Source organism: Macrobrachium nipponense, chromosome 28 (assembly GCF_015104395.2).
Source record: "Macrobrachium nipponense isolate FS-2020 chromosome 28, ASM1510439v2, whole genome shotgun sequence".
NCBI lineage: Eukaryota > Metazoa > Arthropoda > Malacostraca > Decapoda > Palaemonidae > Macrobrachium > Macrobrachium nipponense.
This window is the reverse complement of record NC_087217.1, coordinates 16,939,501-16,960,127: the sequence shown is the minus strand read 5'-3', so window position 1 is coordinate 16,960,127 and position 20,627 is coordinate 16,939,501. Positions and strand designations below refer to the sequence as shown.

At 37.2% G+C, this 20,627-nt stretch overlaps 4 protein-coding genes across 4 annotated transcripts in view; 3 read left to right on the top strand and 1 right to left on the bottom strand.

The window, feature by feature from the left end:
- The window catches only part of LOC135201486 (actin-like), a 106,415-nt gene that overhangs the window by 77,441 nt on the left and 8,347 nt on the right, over positions 1–20,627 (bottom strand). The gene's annotated exons all lie outside the window — the stretch shown is intronic.
- LOC135201491 (actin-like) lies at positions 2,666–3,955 on the top strand. Its single transcript, XM_064230468.1, has one exon. It carries the CDS (start codon positions 2,692–2,694, stop codon positions 3,823–3,825), a length of 1,134 nt encoding a protein of 377 aa, XP_064086538.1. The 5' UTR covers positions 2,666–2,691; the 3' UTR covers positions 3,826–3,955.
- On the top strand, positions 9,481–11,605 carry LOC135201487 (actin-like). The gene is made up of 2 exons (XM_064230465.1): positions 9,481–9,513; positions 10,310–11,605. The coding sequence occupies exon 2, from the start codon at positions 10,340–10,342 to the stop codon at positions 11,471–11,473; it is 1,134 nt and encodes a 377-aa protein (XP_064086535.1). The 5' UTR covers positions 9,481–9,513; positions 10,310–10,339; the 3' UTR covers positions 11,474–11,605.
- On the top strand, positions 15,601–18,485 carry LOC135201474 (actin-like). Its single transcript, XM_064230451.1, has 2 exons — positions 15,601–15,652; positions 17,145–18,485. Exon 2 carries the CDS (start codon positions 17,176–17,178, stop codon positions 18,307–18,309), a length of 1,134 nt encoding a protein of 377 aa, XP_064086521.1. The 5' UTR covers positions 15,601–15,652; positions 17,145–17,175; the 3' UTR covers positions 18,310–18,485.

Below are 20,627 nucleotides of genomic sequence, written 5' to 3'. Positions count from 1 at the left end.
GTGAGAACTTATCAGTCAAAACATGAATTATATTCTGAAAACAACTTGCATTTGAAGAGTTACTGAGACATGTTACACCAGTAAGTAGATTACGAAAGGTAATGCAGAAAGAAATAAAACATAATAATTATAGTAATAATGACGATACCCCTTCTCGCAAAGACTATGGAATAAAAAGTGGCTCCTACCTTCGAAATTAAGGTTTTTCTAGACCGTGGATCTAGACAGTATCCAAGAAAAACTTCCTGTCTGGCCACAACCGCAGTGGTCAGAGGGAAACAGAGTAAATGCTTCAGGTATGCAAAGCATTCTTTTCTCTTTGGGGCAAAGCTGAACAAACTCTGAAGTGTCAGGGGTTAATTTCTCTTTACGTGTCCATGTGTGTCTTGAGATGACCTATTTTTAGTCTTAGTATTGTTAGTGGTGAATTTTGCAACAGAAATAAACCCCAGTTCCAGCGTTGTCATCCAAAGCTGTCTGCCTTTTAATGTCCCCGTCTGAATCACTATTCATTTCCTATATTGCCTATCTAGTTGTTAAAAAGCATTTTAGCTGAAGTTGAGTACAATAGCACCAACGGATGGATTTTGAATAGTTCCCGTCATTTGCGTCCATGCATTCCCTGCAGTCAATTCCTTCCTTGTGCCGGTGTCACCTGCCAATCGCAAGTTATTTAAAGCTGTTACGAAATGTCGTGTGATAAAGGGAGTTCTAAGGTACAGCTGATTAAAGGGCAAGACAGGATCTTGCAAAGTCAAAGTAATGATCGTATTTTCAGTCTTACTATCAATGGATTCTCGCCATTCACGACATTGCATTTCATTAACACGAGCCTACATTCATAATCGGGAAACAGTGTTCTGTAGAATGCTCATATTTATAAAAGAAAATAATTGCTAACAGAAAGGAAGTATTAGATTAATATGACACAGTTTGAGTTGTAGTGATCTTATGTCCAAGGTTTTGACTAATATATCTCTCTCATCTTAAAATGTGAATTGCGTCTTATTCATAGTCCACTCACTGTTCAGGTAGGGAGAGAAAATAAAATGTAAAACCCGAAGATTACACGTAAAATTGAGAAATGTTCATTAGTAATTGCTCGTTTCATCAATTTACGAAAATCATAGATCAGACCCCAAGAAATAGATTTCACATCGCACGAGAGAAGTTACTATACGGTAAAATAATGCTTTCTCCAAAGATGCTGAAAACATCTTTGCGGGAGTAAACTTCCTATTGTTAACGTGATAGTCAAAGCCCTCCCATAACTCGCTATATAATTCCATAGATGACGTGTGTTCCTTTAATGCAGGAGGACCAATGCTTGCACTGCTTGGTAACTGATATCTTGTCTCGATTTCACATTCCCACTGGCCTAGCATGTTCAGAGTTCTATATAAAAAGAAGGCTACCGGACGCTGGACCCTTAGTCGTTGTTAGACTCATCGGTAAGTGAGGGAGGAGGTACCGTTTCTTGGCAAATTTTCTGTGCCACTTTAGTGACGTGTGGTTAATGCCAATACGTGGCTGTTTTGTGCTTTCTATGGGGTGGTTTGAACGTTGCTGCAGGTCAGCCGAAAATTAAGCACTTTCAAAACATTGCTGAGGAAGAACATTACTGACAAAATATAACTTTTACTGCTTTTTTGTTGATGTATCGATTTGATTTAGATGCAACTCATTGCAATACCATCCTCTTGTAAGCATATGCGCCGTTCGGTTGAAGTCTTAGTTCACAGTATATTTTTTTCTGTAAATGTTAGTTTATCCTTCGGGATATAGAACTTAGTGAGCTCGCCCTCCTATGTTCTTATAAGACTGGAAGTATTTACAACGAACCTGAAAGATTCTCTCCTAATATGAGTTGCACTGTTAGATAGGAATCAATAACTTAAGATAGAAATCATTAACAATAATAACTTAAGAGAGAAATCATTAACTATAATAACTTAAGATAGAAATCAGTTAACAATAATAACTTAAGATAGAAATCAGTTAACAATAATAACTTTTCACAAACAGAATTATGATTAATTTACTGAGCCAAAACTGAACTAACTTCCTTTCAACATACTATTTTTGTTTTTTATTGGAGAGAAACAGTCTCTAGTTATTCCGTCATTCATTACGTAGCGTGAAATAGTGACATGTATTTCTTTTTATTTTGAGTTCTTTTTCTTTGTGCAATTAAGGAGTGAATAAAGATTTCTGTGATCGCGGAGGAACCCATAAGATTAGTTTTCCCTTAATTTTTACCATTATTTTGTTTATCTTTTACGATTGTTTGACTATCAAAAAGAAGTCAATAAAAATGTTACAGAGGAATAATTAGCTCAGAATTCACGTGAAACTACTACGTATATATTAAGGAATTTGACAGATATAATTTTTCTCTGTACATTTTAACATTTTTTTCATCACCCAAAAGATACAGGCTTGAATAAGATTGATTAAAGTATTACCATATATGTATGGTATCTTAGATGAAAAAAAACAATGGATATTAAAGATCACTGAGATTTTTTTTCTATGGGAAAAGAGTTCATTTCTTGATTTCTAAAGCTGTTTTCTTCAAATAAAAAAAGATATATGATGGTAAAAATGTTTCTTTTATGTGGAGTAATATCATCAGATTCGTTGAAATACCTTCTTTTCAGGCTGTCCTTAAAACCCTAAGACACTACCACCATGTGTGACGAGGAAGACGCAGCGGTACTCATCTGCGACAATGGCTCCGGTCTTGTCAAGGCTGGCTTCGCCGGTGATGACGCCCCTCGAGCTGTCTTCCCCTCCATCGTTGGCCGCGCCCGTCACCAGGGTGTGATGGTCGGTATGGGTCAGAAGGACGCCTACATTGGTGATGAAGCCCAGAGCAAGAGAGGTATCCTCACCCTCAAGTACCCCATCGAGCATGGTATCATCACTAACTGGGACGACATGGAGAAGGTCTGGTACCACACCTTCTACAACGAGCTCCGCGTTGCCCCTGAGGAGTGCCCCACCATGCTTACTGAGGCTCCCCTTAACCCCAAAGCCAATCGTGAGAAGATGACTCAGATCATGTTCGAGTCCTTCAACATGCCCGCCATGTACGTTTGCATCCAGGCTGTCCTGTCCCTCTACGCCTCTGGCCGTACCACTGGTGAGGTTTGCGACTCTGGTGATGGTGTCTCCCACATGGTTCCCGTCTATGAAGGTTTCGCCCTTCCCCATGCCATCCTCCGTCTGGACTTGGCTGGTCGTGACATCACCAACTACCTGAGCAAGATCATGACTGAGCGTGGCTACTCCTTCACCACCACCGCTGAACGTGAGATCGTCCGTGACATCAAGGAGAAGCTCTGCTACATTGCTCTGGACTATGAGAGTGAGATGAACACTGCTGCTGCTTCCTCTTCATTGGACAAGTCCTATGAACTTCCTGACGGTCAGGTCATCACCATCGGCAACGAGCGATTCCGTGCTCCTGAGTCTCTGTTCCAGCCTTCCTTCCTTGGTATGGAATCTGCTGGTGTTCACGAGATCGTCCACAACTCCATCATGAGGTGCGACATTGACATCAGGAAGGATCTGTTGGCGAACATTGTCATGTCTGGTGGTACCACCATGTATGCTGGTATTGCTGACAGGATGCAGAAGGAAATCACTGGTCTCTCTCCATCCACTATTAAGGTCAAGATCATCGCTCCCCCTGAGAGGAAGTACTCCGTCTGGATCGGTGGTTCCATCCTTGGTTCTCTGTCCACCTTCCAGAACTTGTGGATCACCAAGGAGGAATACGATGAATCTGGCCCTGGCATCGTTCACCGCAAATGTTTATAAATCTAGAATATTATTCATACTTTCTTGGTATGTTTTAGATATATCAATCAACTGTGGGTGACCAGGTCATTCACAATAAGATATTTCAAATGCACACCTCTTGGTGGGATATGAAAATTATACTATGAAAATTATATTTTAGATAATCTTAATTTTTAATAAAATTTTATGAGCGATGTGCTTTTTTTTCATTAATCCTTGTTTTACAATTAAAATTGACATTGTCATCAAACATTACCAGTAAGTGGTGTTTGTATCTGATGCTTTCAGTTGCATTACTGCAGTTATAGACAATAGTGAAATCACTGGCACATTTAAAGGAGATGTTGGTTGATGGTCTCTTCATCATCTCTTACGGTTTCTTTCCCTTTGATTATAATTTCTAGTAAGTTTTTTTAATGGAAGTTTCATCTCTTTTGGCAACTTTTCATGTACTATTTAAAACGTTTGGGAAACTATGCAGTTCAAAAACACAAGGAAATTTGAAAGGATCCCAGTAATTTAGATATTCCACTCTTTTGCGGAAGGAAATCATTAGGAACTTGTGCCACTGATATTAGATCTCGGACTATATAATTTTTATGTATATATATATGTGTGTGTGTGTGTGCGTGTGTGTGTGTGTGTGTGTGTATAAGCGGTAAAGCAGATAGATATAGAAAAACAGTTAGATTAAGTTTCCAGAGAGAATGAATACTGATGTATTTTGTGAAATATGAATAATCGATCAAGAAAATCAAATAAGCTAATGCACTGAAATCTGGTCAGCAATTTCATTCGAGTGAAAAACATTACATATATATATATATATATATATATATATATATATATATATATATATATATATATATATATATATATAATATATATAGTCCGATATCTAATATCAGTGTCACAAGTTCCTGATGATTTCCTTCTGCAAAGGGTGGAATATCTAAATTACTGAGATCCTTTCAAATTTCCTTGTGTCTTTGAACTGCATAGTTTGTGTGTGTGTTTGTGTGCATTTACATAAAAATATTCTTATCAGTACTCTTATAATTGCTTTATATGTATTTGCATGTCCGCGTCATTATCATTTTATAAATACCCAGAACGCTCCAGTGCTTGGCTTCAAGCCTAGATTTCATATCCCATTCTATGTTATATGAATATATTTACCAAATATGTGCGTACTATCAACTCTTGTTCATGCACTCCATTTTTATATAATCAGGATTTCGAAAGTTGAGGGCACAGTGCATTCAAGTAATTGATAAGAGCACTGACAAGCTTGAGTTGAAGTATGGACTTTTCAGGAGTTTATAATAAGAAAAGTGTACACTTGAGAATATTCAAACTGCATTTGCTCATTCATGAGTAAACGAAGTAGATACTTTGAATAAAAGGAACATGTTACATGAAATGCAGGCCCTGAACATATTTTTCAAACAACTGGAATGATCTGATGGCATTATGTATGCTTTAATATTTCTATCATCTCTATAGATTACTGACACGACTCCTAATGCAGAATAAATAGTTATTAGATTTACTGACAAACGACCTTTTTCCCCCCTTTAATGCCAGAATATTAGTTTAGATTACTGACACGACCCTAATGCCAGAATATTAGTTATTAGATTACTGACACGACTCCTAATGCAGAAATTAAGTTATTAGATACTGACACGACTCCTAATGCAGAATAATAGTTAATTAGATTACTGACACGGACTCATAATGCAGATATCAGGTATTAGATATGACACGACTCCTAATGCGAATATTAGTATTAGATTACTGACAGACTCCTAATGCAGGAATAATTAGTTATAGCTTACTGACACGGATCCTAATGCAGAATATAGTATTAGTTCTGACACGACTCCTAATGCGAATATTAGTTATAGATTACTGACACGACTCCTAATGCAGAATATTAGTTATTAGATTACTGACCACGACTCCTAAGCGAATATTAGTTTTATTAGATAACTGACACACTCCTAATGCAGAATATTAGTTATTTAGATTTACTGACAACGACTCCTAATGCAGAATATTAGTATTTTAGATTACTGACACGACTCCTAATGCAGAATATTAGTTATTAGATTACTGACACGACTCCTAATGCAGAATATTAGTTAGATTACTGACACGACTCCTAATGCAGAATATTAGTTATTAGATTACTGACACGACTCCTAATGCAGAATATTAGTTATACTATGTAGTCCAGAATTAAGATGGAGTTAAGAGCACTGAATACACATCCACGTATCCCCGAAGGCTTAGAACTCGATAACTGCTAAACCATTTGCGCTGAAATTTTAAGTGATGGTTAAGGGTATGTGGTACCAAATATGCTAATGTATAATATTGCAGTTCAAAGTAAAAAACGCTTAGATTGGTTGTTTATAAATGCACCAGAAATGGATTTAAAAGCAGTTTTGTGTTATGTTTATAAACAGGATCTACAACACATTTTGATAGAAGTATGCACTGAAGTCGGAAGTGTATCTATTTTGAGGTGCTCTGAAAATATATTATAAGGAAACTCGTAGTTTATGTATGTAGGGGTTTTCTTCGAAATATTGTAGAGTCCTTAAAAGAAAGAGATGAATTTAGTCAAATTAAACCGGTAAGATTGAATTAGAAAGTGTTTGTAGTAGTAGTTAGAGGAAAATGTTGATGATAGGAAAAGTGAACTTCGTAAGGAGGAGACTTTTGAAAGATGACTGGTTTTTGGCCAAGGACGAGTTACAGTTTGCTGCAGAAGGCTGCAGGATCATGGATGCTCGAAAAGTTGAGTAATTTGAGCATTCAGAATGCTCAGTAAATAAATTAACACTGAAATACTTATGTAATGCTAAAACAGGCTAAAGTAAGGAATGAGCATTTGTAATAAGCAAGTGTTGAAGAAGCTTTAATTAATTAGAATAAGACTCGGTTTGTCGTGGACGTGATCAGAGATGTAGATGGACTTTGCCAGGAGCCAGTCGAAGTTTCAGAAATCTCCTTGATGATTGTTGAAGAGGAGTTTAAGGAGGTAGGATCTATATCCCTTACGTACAGGAGAAAAATCGAAAGAGGACTGAATGGTCTATCATACAAACTGACAACATTAGCATTTTTTTTTTTAAAGGGGATGGTATGAAGAAAGGCTCATGATGTATGTGGAATTTGTTGTGCATGAATATTAGCCTCGATTTTTAATTAAAGATTACGCTTTTCTATACTGGGTTATTTATACTGAATGGGAAAAATGGTATTTAAGCGAAGATTTTTGGTATAATCATAGATATTTGCACATATACATGTAAATGCTTAAATACATATATCTGCTGATATATATATATATATATAGTATTATATCTATATATAATTTAATATTATATATATATATTATCTAATCATATATAGTAATTTATTATTTAATATATAATATATAATATCTCTATTATCTTATATATATGTGTGTGTGTGTGTGTGTGTGTGTGTGTGTGTGTGTGTGTGTGTGTGTATTATATATATATATATATATACACGTACACACACATACATATATATATATATATATATATATATATATATATATATATATATATCTAAAGGTAGGGTTTGGTCACACAATGAATAACTTATCATTCTTTTTTCGACTGGATTCTATGGGAAAATGCACAATACCAGTCATTGATCTGAATATGTTGATGTTTGCGCTTCCGTGTAAATGGTTACTGATGTTCTCCATACTTTAGTTTTCGTATTATCATTGTGGATGTGATGGTGTGATCTGGTTCCCTTTCATTTCTTTCATGTCTGGAGTCCTTCTTACAAAGATTTCAAAGCATTTTATGCCCTAGATTTCACCATTCCTTAATTTTGTTTTCTTGAAGTAGAATATGCATTTTTCATTAACTACCTCAATGTTGGTTGATACTGACAGTGCAATATGTTTTCTCTATTACTTTCGTAAGTAGTTTAGGGCTCCTCACTCTCCTAATTTCATTTTATTTTGTCTCAATTTTTCCAGCCTCCTTCTGACTAACTTTTAGTTTTCTGTAAAAGAAAACTATCAATATGGCTTTGTCTGTCCGTCTGCACTTTTCTGTCCGCCCTCAGATCTTATAAATTACGGAGGCTAGACGGCTGCAAATTGGTATGTTGATCGTTCACCCTACAAACATCAAACATACTCAATTGCTGTCCTCTAGCCTCAGTAGTTTTTATTTTCTTCAATGTTAAATTTAACCATAATGGTGCGTCTGGCATCGATATAGGATAGGCCAGCACCGGGCCGTGGTTAAACTTTCATGGGTCGCGGCTCATTTCTTCGGGGCATTTTTTACTTGTTTGTTTTTAATCGAACCTACTCTTTAACATCGAATTTAATCTTTCAACAGAAGTTGCTCTAAGCCTAAGTTAATGCAGGATGAGGCAGCACACGCACACACACATAGGAGCTAGGGGAGTTTGGTGTAGTTCACAAGTGGGCAAACAAATTCCCGTAAACTTAGGCGTGTTGAAATTCATACCTCCACGTCTTAATAGCTGAGTCTCAGGAAATTAGAAGCAAATAACTACACTTCAAAGGGAGAAGATCATAGCAGAAGTTTAGCTCACTAACAACTCCGATATTACAAATAATCTAAATGTGTCCGTTTCACCCGACGGACGACCCGTAAACTATTCGCCCTGTTAGCATGGTATGAAATACCTTTCGTCTGCTCTCACGCTCCAATGCTTCACTAGCTATAAATCCATTTTAAGATTGCCTCACGTTGCCATGTGTACGCATCCCTCTCGGTAATTGGTCCCGGAAGTACCTCTACACAGTATCATGTTTTTTTTTTCTTTTTTTGCGAGAAACTTAATCAGTGAGAAACTTTAATTTCGACAGACAGGTGTTGATATTGCTCAAGTTTGTAATAGATCATTCTGAAAGTTTTAGATTAAATATCAGATAATGCTGGACACGGAGCATTTAAGAATCCGCATAACAAAAGATCAAAGTTTAATCTGTTTTAATGCGAATCCGTGTTTCACAGTCTTTTTGGTTAATGAATAGAATATAAGAGTTGATGAATCCAGGAAAATAATTTCTTCAGTGGTATTAAGATTTCTTTACTATCATCCTGGTACCTAATTTTTTTGCTGAACTGGTCTAAGAATCGTAGGTTTCACAGCATTCGAGCCATTACTGTGATCCTTTTGCCTTCTCCCGGCCTAACCTTCTTCTAGGACACTTTATTCAAACCATAAGACTATAATTTTTACTTAAATCAAAAGTCTCTTTTTAAATCATAATTACTTGGAAAGAAGATTTCTGTAGAAAATACGTAAAAAAAATAAGTTACAATTATATAAAATGCAAGATCAAAATCTGATTCACTGAAAGAAATATTAATGAAACATTCAAATCAGTCTGAAATTTTCTACATCTCCAAGATATCTTTCCATTATTACTGTTTACCCAGATTCTCGAGCATTCCGTTTACTTCCCGTTTTCTTCTTTAAAGTTTGCATTGTATGTGGTCGTTAACAAGGGGTCGTTCTGACGGACAATTTCCTAGAAAAAGTTCCCAGAAAATTTTGGCTCGAAGTCAGATTCCCTACGCTGCTAAGGAAGGAGGGCTCTGTATAAAAGGGAGGACCCGGTCAGCTTAGCTTTTAGTCTTTTTCAGGCTCATCGAGAGACTTGGGGTAGGTGAATTCCTCTCTAGTGCTGTTTGTGGTTTCCAAGTGAATTTTCCTCGTCAAGCGCTCGTCAAGCGTTTGTGCAACATCTTTTCAGTTCGGTTAGATTCCGCGCCTGCTTTCCCGTAGCTCTGATTAACTGTCGTCGTTTAGAATTTTTCATAAAAGGAAATCAGGATAGTGCAGTAGATTAGGTGGTTTGATTCCATTTGGCCTTTAGTCTAAAAATAGTCAACATCGATATCTCTAATTCCTTCCAAACTCATTAATATTTGTGTAATATATTCAATACATGTGCATAGTGGCATCATAATACATCATAGAATACTTTTCAAAATAGCAACTCATTATCCTTCAGTTCTTAATAGGCACAAGATAGTGCATTGCTATAACCGTTCCAAGTTAATTACCCTGAATTGATTTTGTGTATATTAAGGAAAATTGTCTTAAATCCACGGTTTATATTTACAGCATCACACTTAGTAGCTAAATGTCAAAATTCAAATGATCGAGTCATATGACCTTTCAAATTGACAGCGTCGTTTGTAAGTCAGTACAAAAATACAATAATTCCTTACTTTCATCATATTTTCATTCTTAAAATTTTGTATATAAACGGAAATTTATAACTGCATGTTCTTTTCTTATAATCCTTATGCACACTGTATAAAGAAGCTGGCATAACTGCAGCTTTTATTATTTGCAAGCTCATTTAACTAAATAGAATAACAATAACCAAAAAGTAATAATGAGAAATATAAAGACGTCTCTAGCAATGTTATAATAGGTTTTTTAATTGCAGAGTAGAGTCCTTCATAACTAAACCACCACCATGTGTGACGACGAAGACGCGGCGACCCTCATCTGCGACAATGGCTCCGGTCTTGTCAAGGCTGGCTTTGCCGGTGATGACGCTCCCCGAGCTGTCTTCCCCTCCATCGTTGGCCGCGCCCGTCACCAGGGTGTGATGGTCGGTATGGGTCAGAAGGACGCCTACATTGGTGATGAAGCCCAGAGCAAGAGAGGTATTCTCACCCTCAAATACCCCATCGAGCATGGTATCATCACCAACTGGGACGACATGGAGAAGGTCTGGTACCACACCTTCTACAATGAGCTCCGTGTTGCCCCTGAGGAGTGCCCCACCATGCTTACTGAGGCTCCCCTTAACCCCAAGGCCAACCGTGAGAAGATGACTCAGATCATGTTCGAGTCCTTCAACATGCCCGCCATGTACGTCTGTATCCAGGCTGTCCTGTCCCTCTACGCCTCTGGCCGTACCACTGGTCTGGTCTGCGACTCTGGTGATGGTGTCTCCCACATGGTTCCCGTCTATGAAGGTTTCGCCCTTCCCCATGCCATCCTCCGTCTGGACTTGGCTGGTCGTGACATTACCAACTACCTGAGCAAGATCATGACTGAGAAGGGCTACTCCTTCACCACCACCGCTGAACGTGAAATCGTCCGTGACATCAAGGAGAAGCTTTGCTACATTGCTCTGGACTACGAGAGTGAGATGAACACTGCTGCTGCTTCCTCTTCATTGGACAAGTCCTACGAACTTCCCGACGGTCAGGTCATCACCATCGGCAACGAGCGTTTCCGTGCTCCTGAGTCTCTGTTCCAGCCTTCCTTCCTTGGTATGGAATCTGCTGGTGTTCATGAGATCGTCCACAACTCCATCATGAGGTGCGACATTGACATCAGGAAGGATCTGTTGGCCAACATTGTCATGTCTGGTGGTACCACCATGTATGCTGGTATTGCTGACAGGATGCAGAAGGAAATCACCTCTCTTGCACCCTCTTCCATTAAGGTCAAGATCATCGCTCCCCCTGAGAGGAAGTACTCCGTCTGGATCGGTGGTTCTATCCTCGGTTCTCTGTCCACCTTCCAGAACTTGTGGGTCACCAAGGAGGAGTATGACGAATCTGGCCCCGGTATTGTCCACCGCAAGTGCTTCTAGATTGAGTCATTCAGTATCCAGTATTTTTTCTGTATGTCTGTCTGGATCTAAGCTTTTGATCTTGATGAATCAAATAATTCCAGTATGCATATTATGCTGAATTAAATATTTATATTAAATATTTACTTAAGACTTGCCTCTTACTTAATCCTGGCACGTTTATAGTGAAGAAAAATCGATGACTATTTTTCTTTTTCTTATGTAAATCTAAGAAATTTATTTCCATACGTCCTTACTCAGATTTGTTCACATTTATCTGAGATTGCCAATATTGCTATTAATGGATGGATAGACTTCCTGGAGTCTAGAACATCTAACTTTGGTAATGGATACTAGAATTTTAGAAGCGGAAATTTAAAGTATCACCGAAATTCTACGTAGTTAGATTCCGCATAAAATTTACTTTACAGGGGACATATAACGTTTATTATTATAGAGACTAGTGTTTTAGATTCGTTACTTACTTTCCGTGTTTATATTTACCATAAACGAAAGATATATGTTTTAAGAAAGATGTATTTTTCGGGAAGGGTATATTCCAAAACCCAAGACAAGGGACGCCTTCCGAGAAAGGTGAAACGAGTTTTAGGCACTTGCAAATACAAAGAATTTCAAATATGACCTAAAGCAAGCGAGGCCCTTGTGCAAGATAATCTTTTAAATGTTGTTATAGAAATTGAAAACTCGAAGAAAAGGAATGGTGTACTTCAGCAGCTTCTTCTGATTGACTTTAAATTTGCTGATATCCAAGATGTTCTCCTGTGGTATATTTAACGTTTTATCTCTCTCTTATACATACATATATATATATATATATATATATATTATATATATATATATAATATATATATATATATATGTATATATATATATATATATATATATATATATATATATATATATATATAATTTATAAACATATATATATATATATATATACATATGTTTATATATATATATATATATATATATATATATATATATATATATATATATATATATAGTTCAGTTCTGAAACAATGAGAATACCTTTTTTTATATATTTGAGTAAATATGTATGTTGATTTCACTTTTACATTCGTATATGATTGATTTGTACATCAAAGAATGGGCTGCACAACAATTAAATGCCTTGCCTTAAAGTTCTCATGAAGTTTTTTTCTGGTGAAATAGGTTCTCGCATTATACTATTTGTTAAAATTTCATCCGTGATCACGGTGAGTAAATTGTCAAATGGTTTTTACCGGCCACTCTGAAATAATTCACGAATTTGGGCTCATACTCTCTCAGTTTTGGATACAGTGTTATGAATTTGCCATGCTTATGTCTGTCCCTGAAAACAGGGAGCACCCAATATCGTCTTTGTCTTTTGTCTTTCGCCGCTGCCATGGAGAAGGCAAATGCGTATTATTTCCTCCACTTCCATGTTGAGTGAAACGCACAGATACCCGCCATAGTGTGTATGGTCACCACTTTCTGCAACTGCATGAGTAACGACGCAATAACCCTCTGGTGTGAACAGTGTCTTATACGTCTATGGTATATGGATACCTATCCCAAGGGGATGATTGTGCCTTATGATAGCCTCTTCGTTTGTATTTGAGACTTATGCCAAACGTGAATCATACGTTAGACATAAATGACCAATGCTACACCAAAGATTGATTTAATGGGCTTAAAATTTTTCGCCTGTGGCTTGGAGCTTGGTGTCCATGTGCCTTGCACGCGTTTTAGATTCGTTATCTACTTTCGGCGTTTATATTTACCATAAACGAAAGATATGTTTTTTCAGAAAGATGTATTTTTCGGGAAACCTCTCATACCTCAAGAGAGAGAAGGGTATACTCCAAAACCCAAGACTTGGAACGCCTTCCGAGAAAGGTGAAACGAGCGTATCCAAAAAAGAGCAAAGAATTTGAGAAGTTAAGAGGGCATTGTGGCTATTACAATTTCATATATATATATATATATATATATATATATATATATATATATATATATATATATATATAATATAATCACTTCCCCAGAGATTAATACAACACAAACGGTCAGTTAGGTATGGACAACAGAACTCGGCTATTTTCAACCATATAAATGAACATAACCATAGAATAAACTGGAATTTGCCACGTGTAATTTATAGCAGCAACTGCCGGTACAAGAGTCAAATGATAGAATCGGCCTTAATAAAAGAGAGGCAGGTAATGAACATCTCTAAAGGAGCATGGATTTTGGATACGTTCGACAAGGTTTTCATTCAACCAACACTTAAGAAGATTAAAGGAAGATTATCAGCGGGGGTGACCTAAATTGGCTTGCCTGTGGATGGACCTCTTGGTATAAATACCACCTTTTCTGTAAACTTTTCTCATTCATCTACCTGAAGAGGGAGACAGCAGTCTCTGAAATATAGTACTTTTCTCTCTATATTTTGGTGTTTTTATGGGCTCCTTTTATTAGATATATAATATATATATATATAATATATATATACAGTCTCCTTGTAAATGGCATGGTTCCGGTAATACTCTTTCAATTCTGTAGTAGTGTTGTAGGCTTAGGTTGCTGACTCCAATCCTTCATCCCCACATTCCTGAGACCCACAACATACAAATTACTGTCAAGTAACTAATACATCGCTTTTGTAAACATCAGAGCCGTTACCCGCTTATGAGCCGAAAGTCTTACGCTTACGGTAAGAGGCTCATACATAATTAAGTATGAAAGTGTTCCAAATGAGGAGGATACAACAATAAATATTGCCATGGAATGTAAAGAAAACGGAAGTGGTTGATTCATAGGGTATATGGATGTAAATTAATGGTTACAACAAGATGAAGAGAGCACGTTGCAGGTATTTTTGTGTTTTTATGTGCATAAGATAAGGAAAGGGGTTAGAATATCTATGGAAGACAACGTAGGATTGAATGAAATTATTATTGAACCAACCCTCCTTTACGGAAGTGAAGTGTGGAGGTGAAATACGAACCGGAGAATATCAGCTGGTTTCATAGTAGAATGAGTTGAAGAAGAACTGGAAAGCTAGAAATGGAGAGATGCGGAAAAGGATGAATCAGAATGTTATAAAATGATTTGGTTTCATGGAAACGGTTAGTGAAAAGGGAGTATAATTCGGAAATCTTTGGAGGGAGGGGGAGAGGACGAACTTGAAAGAGCTAGATAGATGTCATGGAAGAGGGAATGAAAGGAACATTAATAATCCTCAGGAGGTGCGAGAGTGCGTGCAAGATAGAGGTCAAAGGTGCAGTGTGTATTTGGGGTTTCTTGTGCTGCTGGTGAGCTTTTTCTTTCAAGCGGCTAAAGTTGTGAAAGCTTCTGCGCTGTAGTCTGTAGTTGGACACGATTCAACAAGTAACGTATGACTGTAGCAGTGACTTGTGATTTTTCTTGAGTAATCCTTTATCAGGGGGACTAGCTGAATTTCAAATTATGTATATATATATATATATATATATATATATATATATATATATATATATATATATATATATATATATATATGTGTGTGTGTGTGTGTGTGTGTGTGTGTGTGTATGTATGTATGTATGTATGTATGTATACATCTGCGGACAGAGAGAGAGAGAATATGATGCAGTAAAATGCATAAGGAAACCATTTTTAAGGGATCATCTTAACTAAATGGAAGTGAACAATAATTTTTGTCTTGCAAGTTTATCTTGAGTGAATCTTTGCTAGTGACATTTTTTATACATATATCCTAATTCATATCTCCACAGTTTGAGAGATTGTTCTGGTAAAGTTTAGGAGCTGTCAGTATTACTGAAACCTACCAGTTTGTAAATGCCAAGTCCCTCATGTAATGCCCAGAGCGAGGAAGTTTTATGGTGTATCATGTTACATACTAGCCCTCAATTACGGCCCACTCTATAAGAATGCGTAGTTTACCGCCTTAGCACTGAAACTCACAGCCGCCACCTGTTCGCATCTTTTCAGCTCCTTGTTTTTTATTTATTCATTTATCTGATCAACAACGCATCCCATTGCCATCTAATCGGGTGGTGCTTCTTGTTGCCAGGATCGGTTACTGATACTTGGCTTGAATTCGCATTCTCGGACGCAGTAGATGTATAGAGTTCTGTATAAAAACGAGGCCGCTGACCGCTGGGCCTTAGTCGTTCTTAGACTCATTAGAAGGTACGTTCGGGCGGATTAATTTCTGGTTCTCATGTGGTTATATCTTTCGTCAGTGTGGTGAAATCGTTCCCAGTACTTATTGGCCGTTGAATTTTCTCAGATTGGTGATTGCGACCAGTAGTTTTATTATATAATGTATATATTATATATATATATATATATATATATATATATATATATATACATATATATATACATATCATTGTAGAAGCAATCTACAGTTATGTAAATGAACATATGTACATATATTTAGATTTAAAACTTTGAGGATAGCTTTTAAATATATGTACATTTACATAACTGTGGGTTTGTTTCTCCATTTGAAGGCTCGTGCTACTATGAGGATTATTTAATATATATCATTGCTAAACGTATTTAACGTAAAAATGCTTATGTCTCACTCTTGTCCCATAATGTTCCTCTTAGTGTAACTCACCGTCCAGGAATAAGTTCTAAGAAAATACAAGGATACTAGTACAGAATTTCACTATTTTTATTACCTTTTTTTCACTTTGATTCGATGACTAAGAGGCTTTTGTTTGGATTTATTTTGCGTTTGTTGGAATGAAGAGAAAACTGCCATTTCAAATAGACTTCAAAGATTTTATCATGTCTCAATCTCTGTTCTTTGGGTGCACTGATATATATACTTGACTACTTCTTGTGCATGACAATTTTAATATTGCTTTATTGTTAGTTTCGTTGTGGTAGCAAAGTTGTTTTTTATCTTTTTTTTCTTACATGAAAATCAAATCCAAATGCTGAATTATCTTGCTGAAAGCCCGGAGCACTCCATCCATGTTCCATTCCATTCTCAACTCAACTTCTATATTTTTGGATCGGGTTCTTCCTTAAGAGGCAAAGTTAAAATAGAGGAACTTTTTGCAAGTATTTCCCCAATTCTTTTCTTTTAGTAATGTATTTTCTAACTTTCACTCTAATATGAACAAGAAATGGGGAAACGCATGTCTGTCTCAGTAACTTGAGTATTTTAAAATCTTCCCATCAGTTATTCTTAAATTTAGCCACTGTCCTTTTTGTAGCCATCTTCATATTATATCAGAGTTAACTGCAAATGAAGTGAGAGGGCATTTTAACAAAACTGTAACAAAATGGAAGTGCTCTTTATGAGTTTGCATTTAATACTCGTTGGATTAAGTTGGATTAAGTAATGTACCGACAAGTACTGTTTCATACGTTGAAATCTTTAAATTTCCTTTTTCACTTATTAATGAAATTACTTTTGAGAAAAGGAGTATTCCCGATTTATAACACGTGGAATTAGCAATCAGTCATGTGTAGAAGATTTTCTGAGAGGCAGGGGAGAATGATGATGCTAAATTTACACTAACAAACAAAAAATGCTTAGGGAAAATTAAATTCAAATTAGCCGGCCTCTTATTCACCTATTCGAAGTAAATATTAAAGACAAAAGCTAATTTCCTTACTAAGTAATCAAGTAACTCTTTCAACCTTTCTCTTTTCCAAATAGGTTGTCCTCATGCTTGTAAGCCACCACCACCATGTGTGACGACGAAGACGCGGCGACTCTCATCTGCGACAATGGCTCCGGTCTTGTCAAGGCTGGCTTTGCTGGTGATGACGCTCCCCGAGCTGTCTTCCCCTCCATCGTTGGCCGCGCTCGTCACCAGGGTGTGATGGTCGGTATGGGTCAGAAGGACGCCTACATTGGTGATGAAGCCCAGAGCAAGAGAGGTATCCTCACCCTCAAATACCCCATCGAGCATGGTATCATCACCAACTGGGACGACATGGAGAAGGTCTGGTACCACACCTTCTACAATGAGCTCCGCGTTGCCCCTGAGGAGTGCCCCACCATGCTTACTGAGGCTCCCCTTAACCCCAAGGCCAACCGTGAGAAGATGACTCAGATCATGTTCGAGTCCTTCAACATGCCCGCCATGTACGTCTGTATCCAGGCTGTCTTGTCCCTCTACGCCTCTGGCCGTACCACTGGTCTGGTCTGCGACTCTGGTGATGGTGTCTCCCACATGGTTCCCGTCTATGAAGGTTTCGCTCTTCCCCATGCCATCCTCCGTCTAGACTTGGCTGGTCGTGACATCACCAACTACCTTGGTAAGATCATGACTGAGAAGGGCTACTCCTTCACCACCACCGCTGAACGTGAAATCGTCCGTGACATCAAGGAGAAGCTTTGCTACATTGCCCTGGACTACGAGAGTGAGATGAACACTGCTGCTGCTTCCTCTTCATTGGACAAGTCTTATGAACTTCCTGACGGTCAGGTCATCACCATTGGCAATGAGCGTTTCCGTGCTCCCGAGTCTCTGTTCCAGCCTTCCTTCCTTGGTATGGAATCTGCTGGAGTTCACGAGATCGTCCACAACTCCATCATGAGGTGCGATATCGACATCAGGAAGGATCTGTTGGCCAACATTGTCATGTCTGGTGGTACCACCATGTATGCTGGTATTGCTGACAGGATGCAGAAGGAAATCACTGGTCTCTCTCCATCTACCATTAAGGTCAAGATCATCGCTCCCCCTGAGAGGAAGTACTCCGTCTGGATCGGTGGTTCCATCCTTGGTTCTCTGTCCACCTTCCAGAACTTGTGGGTCACCAAGGAGGAATACGATGAGTCTGGCCCTGGCATCGTTCACCGCAAATGCTTCTAAATGTAAAGTTCGCTCATTCCTATTTTCCGCGAAGCTCATTATCTTAAGTGTCTGGATTGGATCATGTACAATGAATTGCTTTGCAACCTCTACTTCTGACCAGCAAGGCATATTCAAAACACTGGAGATGTTCAGCACTCAAGTTTTTTTTAAATAAAATGTTTATGAGGACTGAAGTTGTTTTTCATTTCATCACTTTTCATCTTTACGCGATATTATCAGCCAAGATATAAAATATAAACCATATAAAAAACAGTACCAAGTTTTTCTTTATATCGAGGATCTGGGACGTCAATTAATACGCCATTCGGAGGGAAAGTACTAAATATGATTCTTCAAATACTTTGTAGGTAAAAAAGGGGTTGTTAGTCGTTACTAGTCTTTTGTTGAACGTGCCTCAAGGGATACTGAATACCTTTATCACTCCTTTATTAACACTGCCATGTAAAAAATAATATGTATCAGCTTTCAGAGCTTTGTCTTTGATAAGGAGTAACACACATTTCATAGGCCTTTGAGTTCATGCGAAATCAAAAAGTTTTCTTTTAATTATTTCTATCCATGTCTCATTTATAATTGCAAGTCTAATACCCCCTAGTTATCCATCGAGTTAATCAAAGAATAACCTTATGTATAATAAGGTACCAAAGGTTGACAATGAATAGGTCCCTCAGGTTTTAAATATAATGAGAATGTGAATGCTTAAAGAACTAAAGCAAATGTAAGTTTTACAATGAATGGTTCCCTCAGGATTTTGTGAAATATAATGAGAAGGCGAATGCCTAAAGAACTAACGCAAGTGTAAGAACTTGACGCCAATTACCAGATTCCAAGGCCATGTTTCTAACCATCACTCCAAAGCAAAATTCCAAGTGCAATGCAGTGTTGAGTTGTGGTGGTCAAGAAATATCACGCAAGCATTTTCTTGTAAAATGAACATTGGCAAATGTGTGTCCCTATGTAATTAATTGACGTTGTGCTTAAGGGCAGCGTCTTGCGAAACAGTATTACTGGTATCTTCGTTATTAAATACGATTTCTTTGCGATACCATCGCTTAAATATACTGAAAACTAGCCTCACGTTTTCCAACCAAACCTGTCTTAGAGATCCACATACCTGACCTTTGGAATTGCTGATTACTAAACCTTCAAATATCCTAGAGTAAGTTTGCGTTTGTGAAGTTAACGAATGCGACAAGAATTAGCAACAAATTTTTCACACTTTCGACTTACAGATGAGAAGATAAAGCATAAAAGGTACGGCGAAAATACTTTTTTTTTTTTTTTTTTTTTTTTTGTATTTCCAAATCACCGTAAGATGGAGTTCAACATTTGCCAAAGTTCAAGAATAAGTTAAATAATAAAATTTTGTGCAATTAATCTTCGGTAAGAACTGTTTCATAATGAAGTGAATGGTATTTACTCTTGGATGCTCATTAGTAAGCTTCCTTTCGTAGTAAGGACATTGTACTCATAGTAGTTAATTAAACTTTACTTCCGCTTGTGCTATTACTTTACATAGAAGAATTTTTGTCATACAGTTTACGCAAATGCGTATGCATAACTTTTAGATGTTTGTTAAGCCCATACGTTGATTGAATTTGATTGCATGCTCTTGTTTGTAAACACTTATCACATAAAAACTCAAACTTATTGTCAATTTTAACAAGTAAAAATGCACCAAAAGTTTCTTCGGCCACGTTCCATGAAACTTTCAGCCCTGGCCCATGAAACTTTCACCCACAGTCCGGTGGTGGCCTTACTTGAAATAAAAACTACTGAGGCTAGAGAGCTGCAATTTGTTATGTTTGATGATTGAGGGTGGATGATCAACATACCAATTTGCAGCCCTCTAGCCTCAGTAGTTTTTAAGATCTGAGGGCGGACAGACAGGCAAAAAGCCATCTCAATAGTTTTCTTTTACAGAAAACTAAAAATTTATTTCTAGATCAATCTTGCTCTTGAGCTCATGTTTCGCTTTCGTTTATGGTGTAGTATATTAGTGGTTAAAGATTGCGTGAGAGTTACGTCAATTTCGCACTTAAACCTTGTTATATGGTCATTGCTTACAAAAACAGATCCTTGTGTCATCCATTTATTCATTTAACTAAAAAAAAATTTTAATCTGTACTTGTAAAGTTCCAAATAGATTAATCGTAAATTACGTTGATGGGAAAGCACACAACAGCTGATTTCGATCTTTATAATGTATTTCGTTTTTATAAGACGTGCCTTTCAAGTCAAAACAGGGTCTGTCTTTATTGTTTTATACTTCAAAAACAATATATTGAAAAAGGTGTTTACATACACACACACAC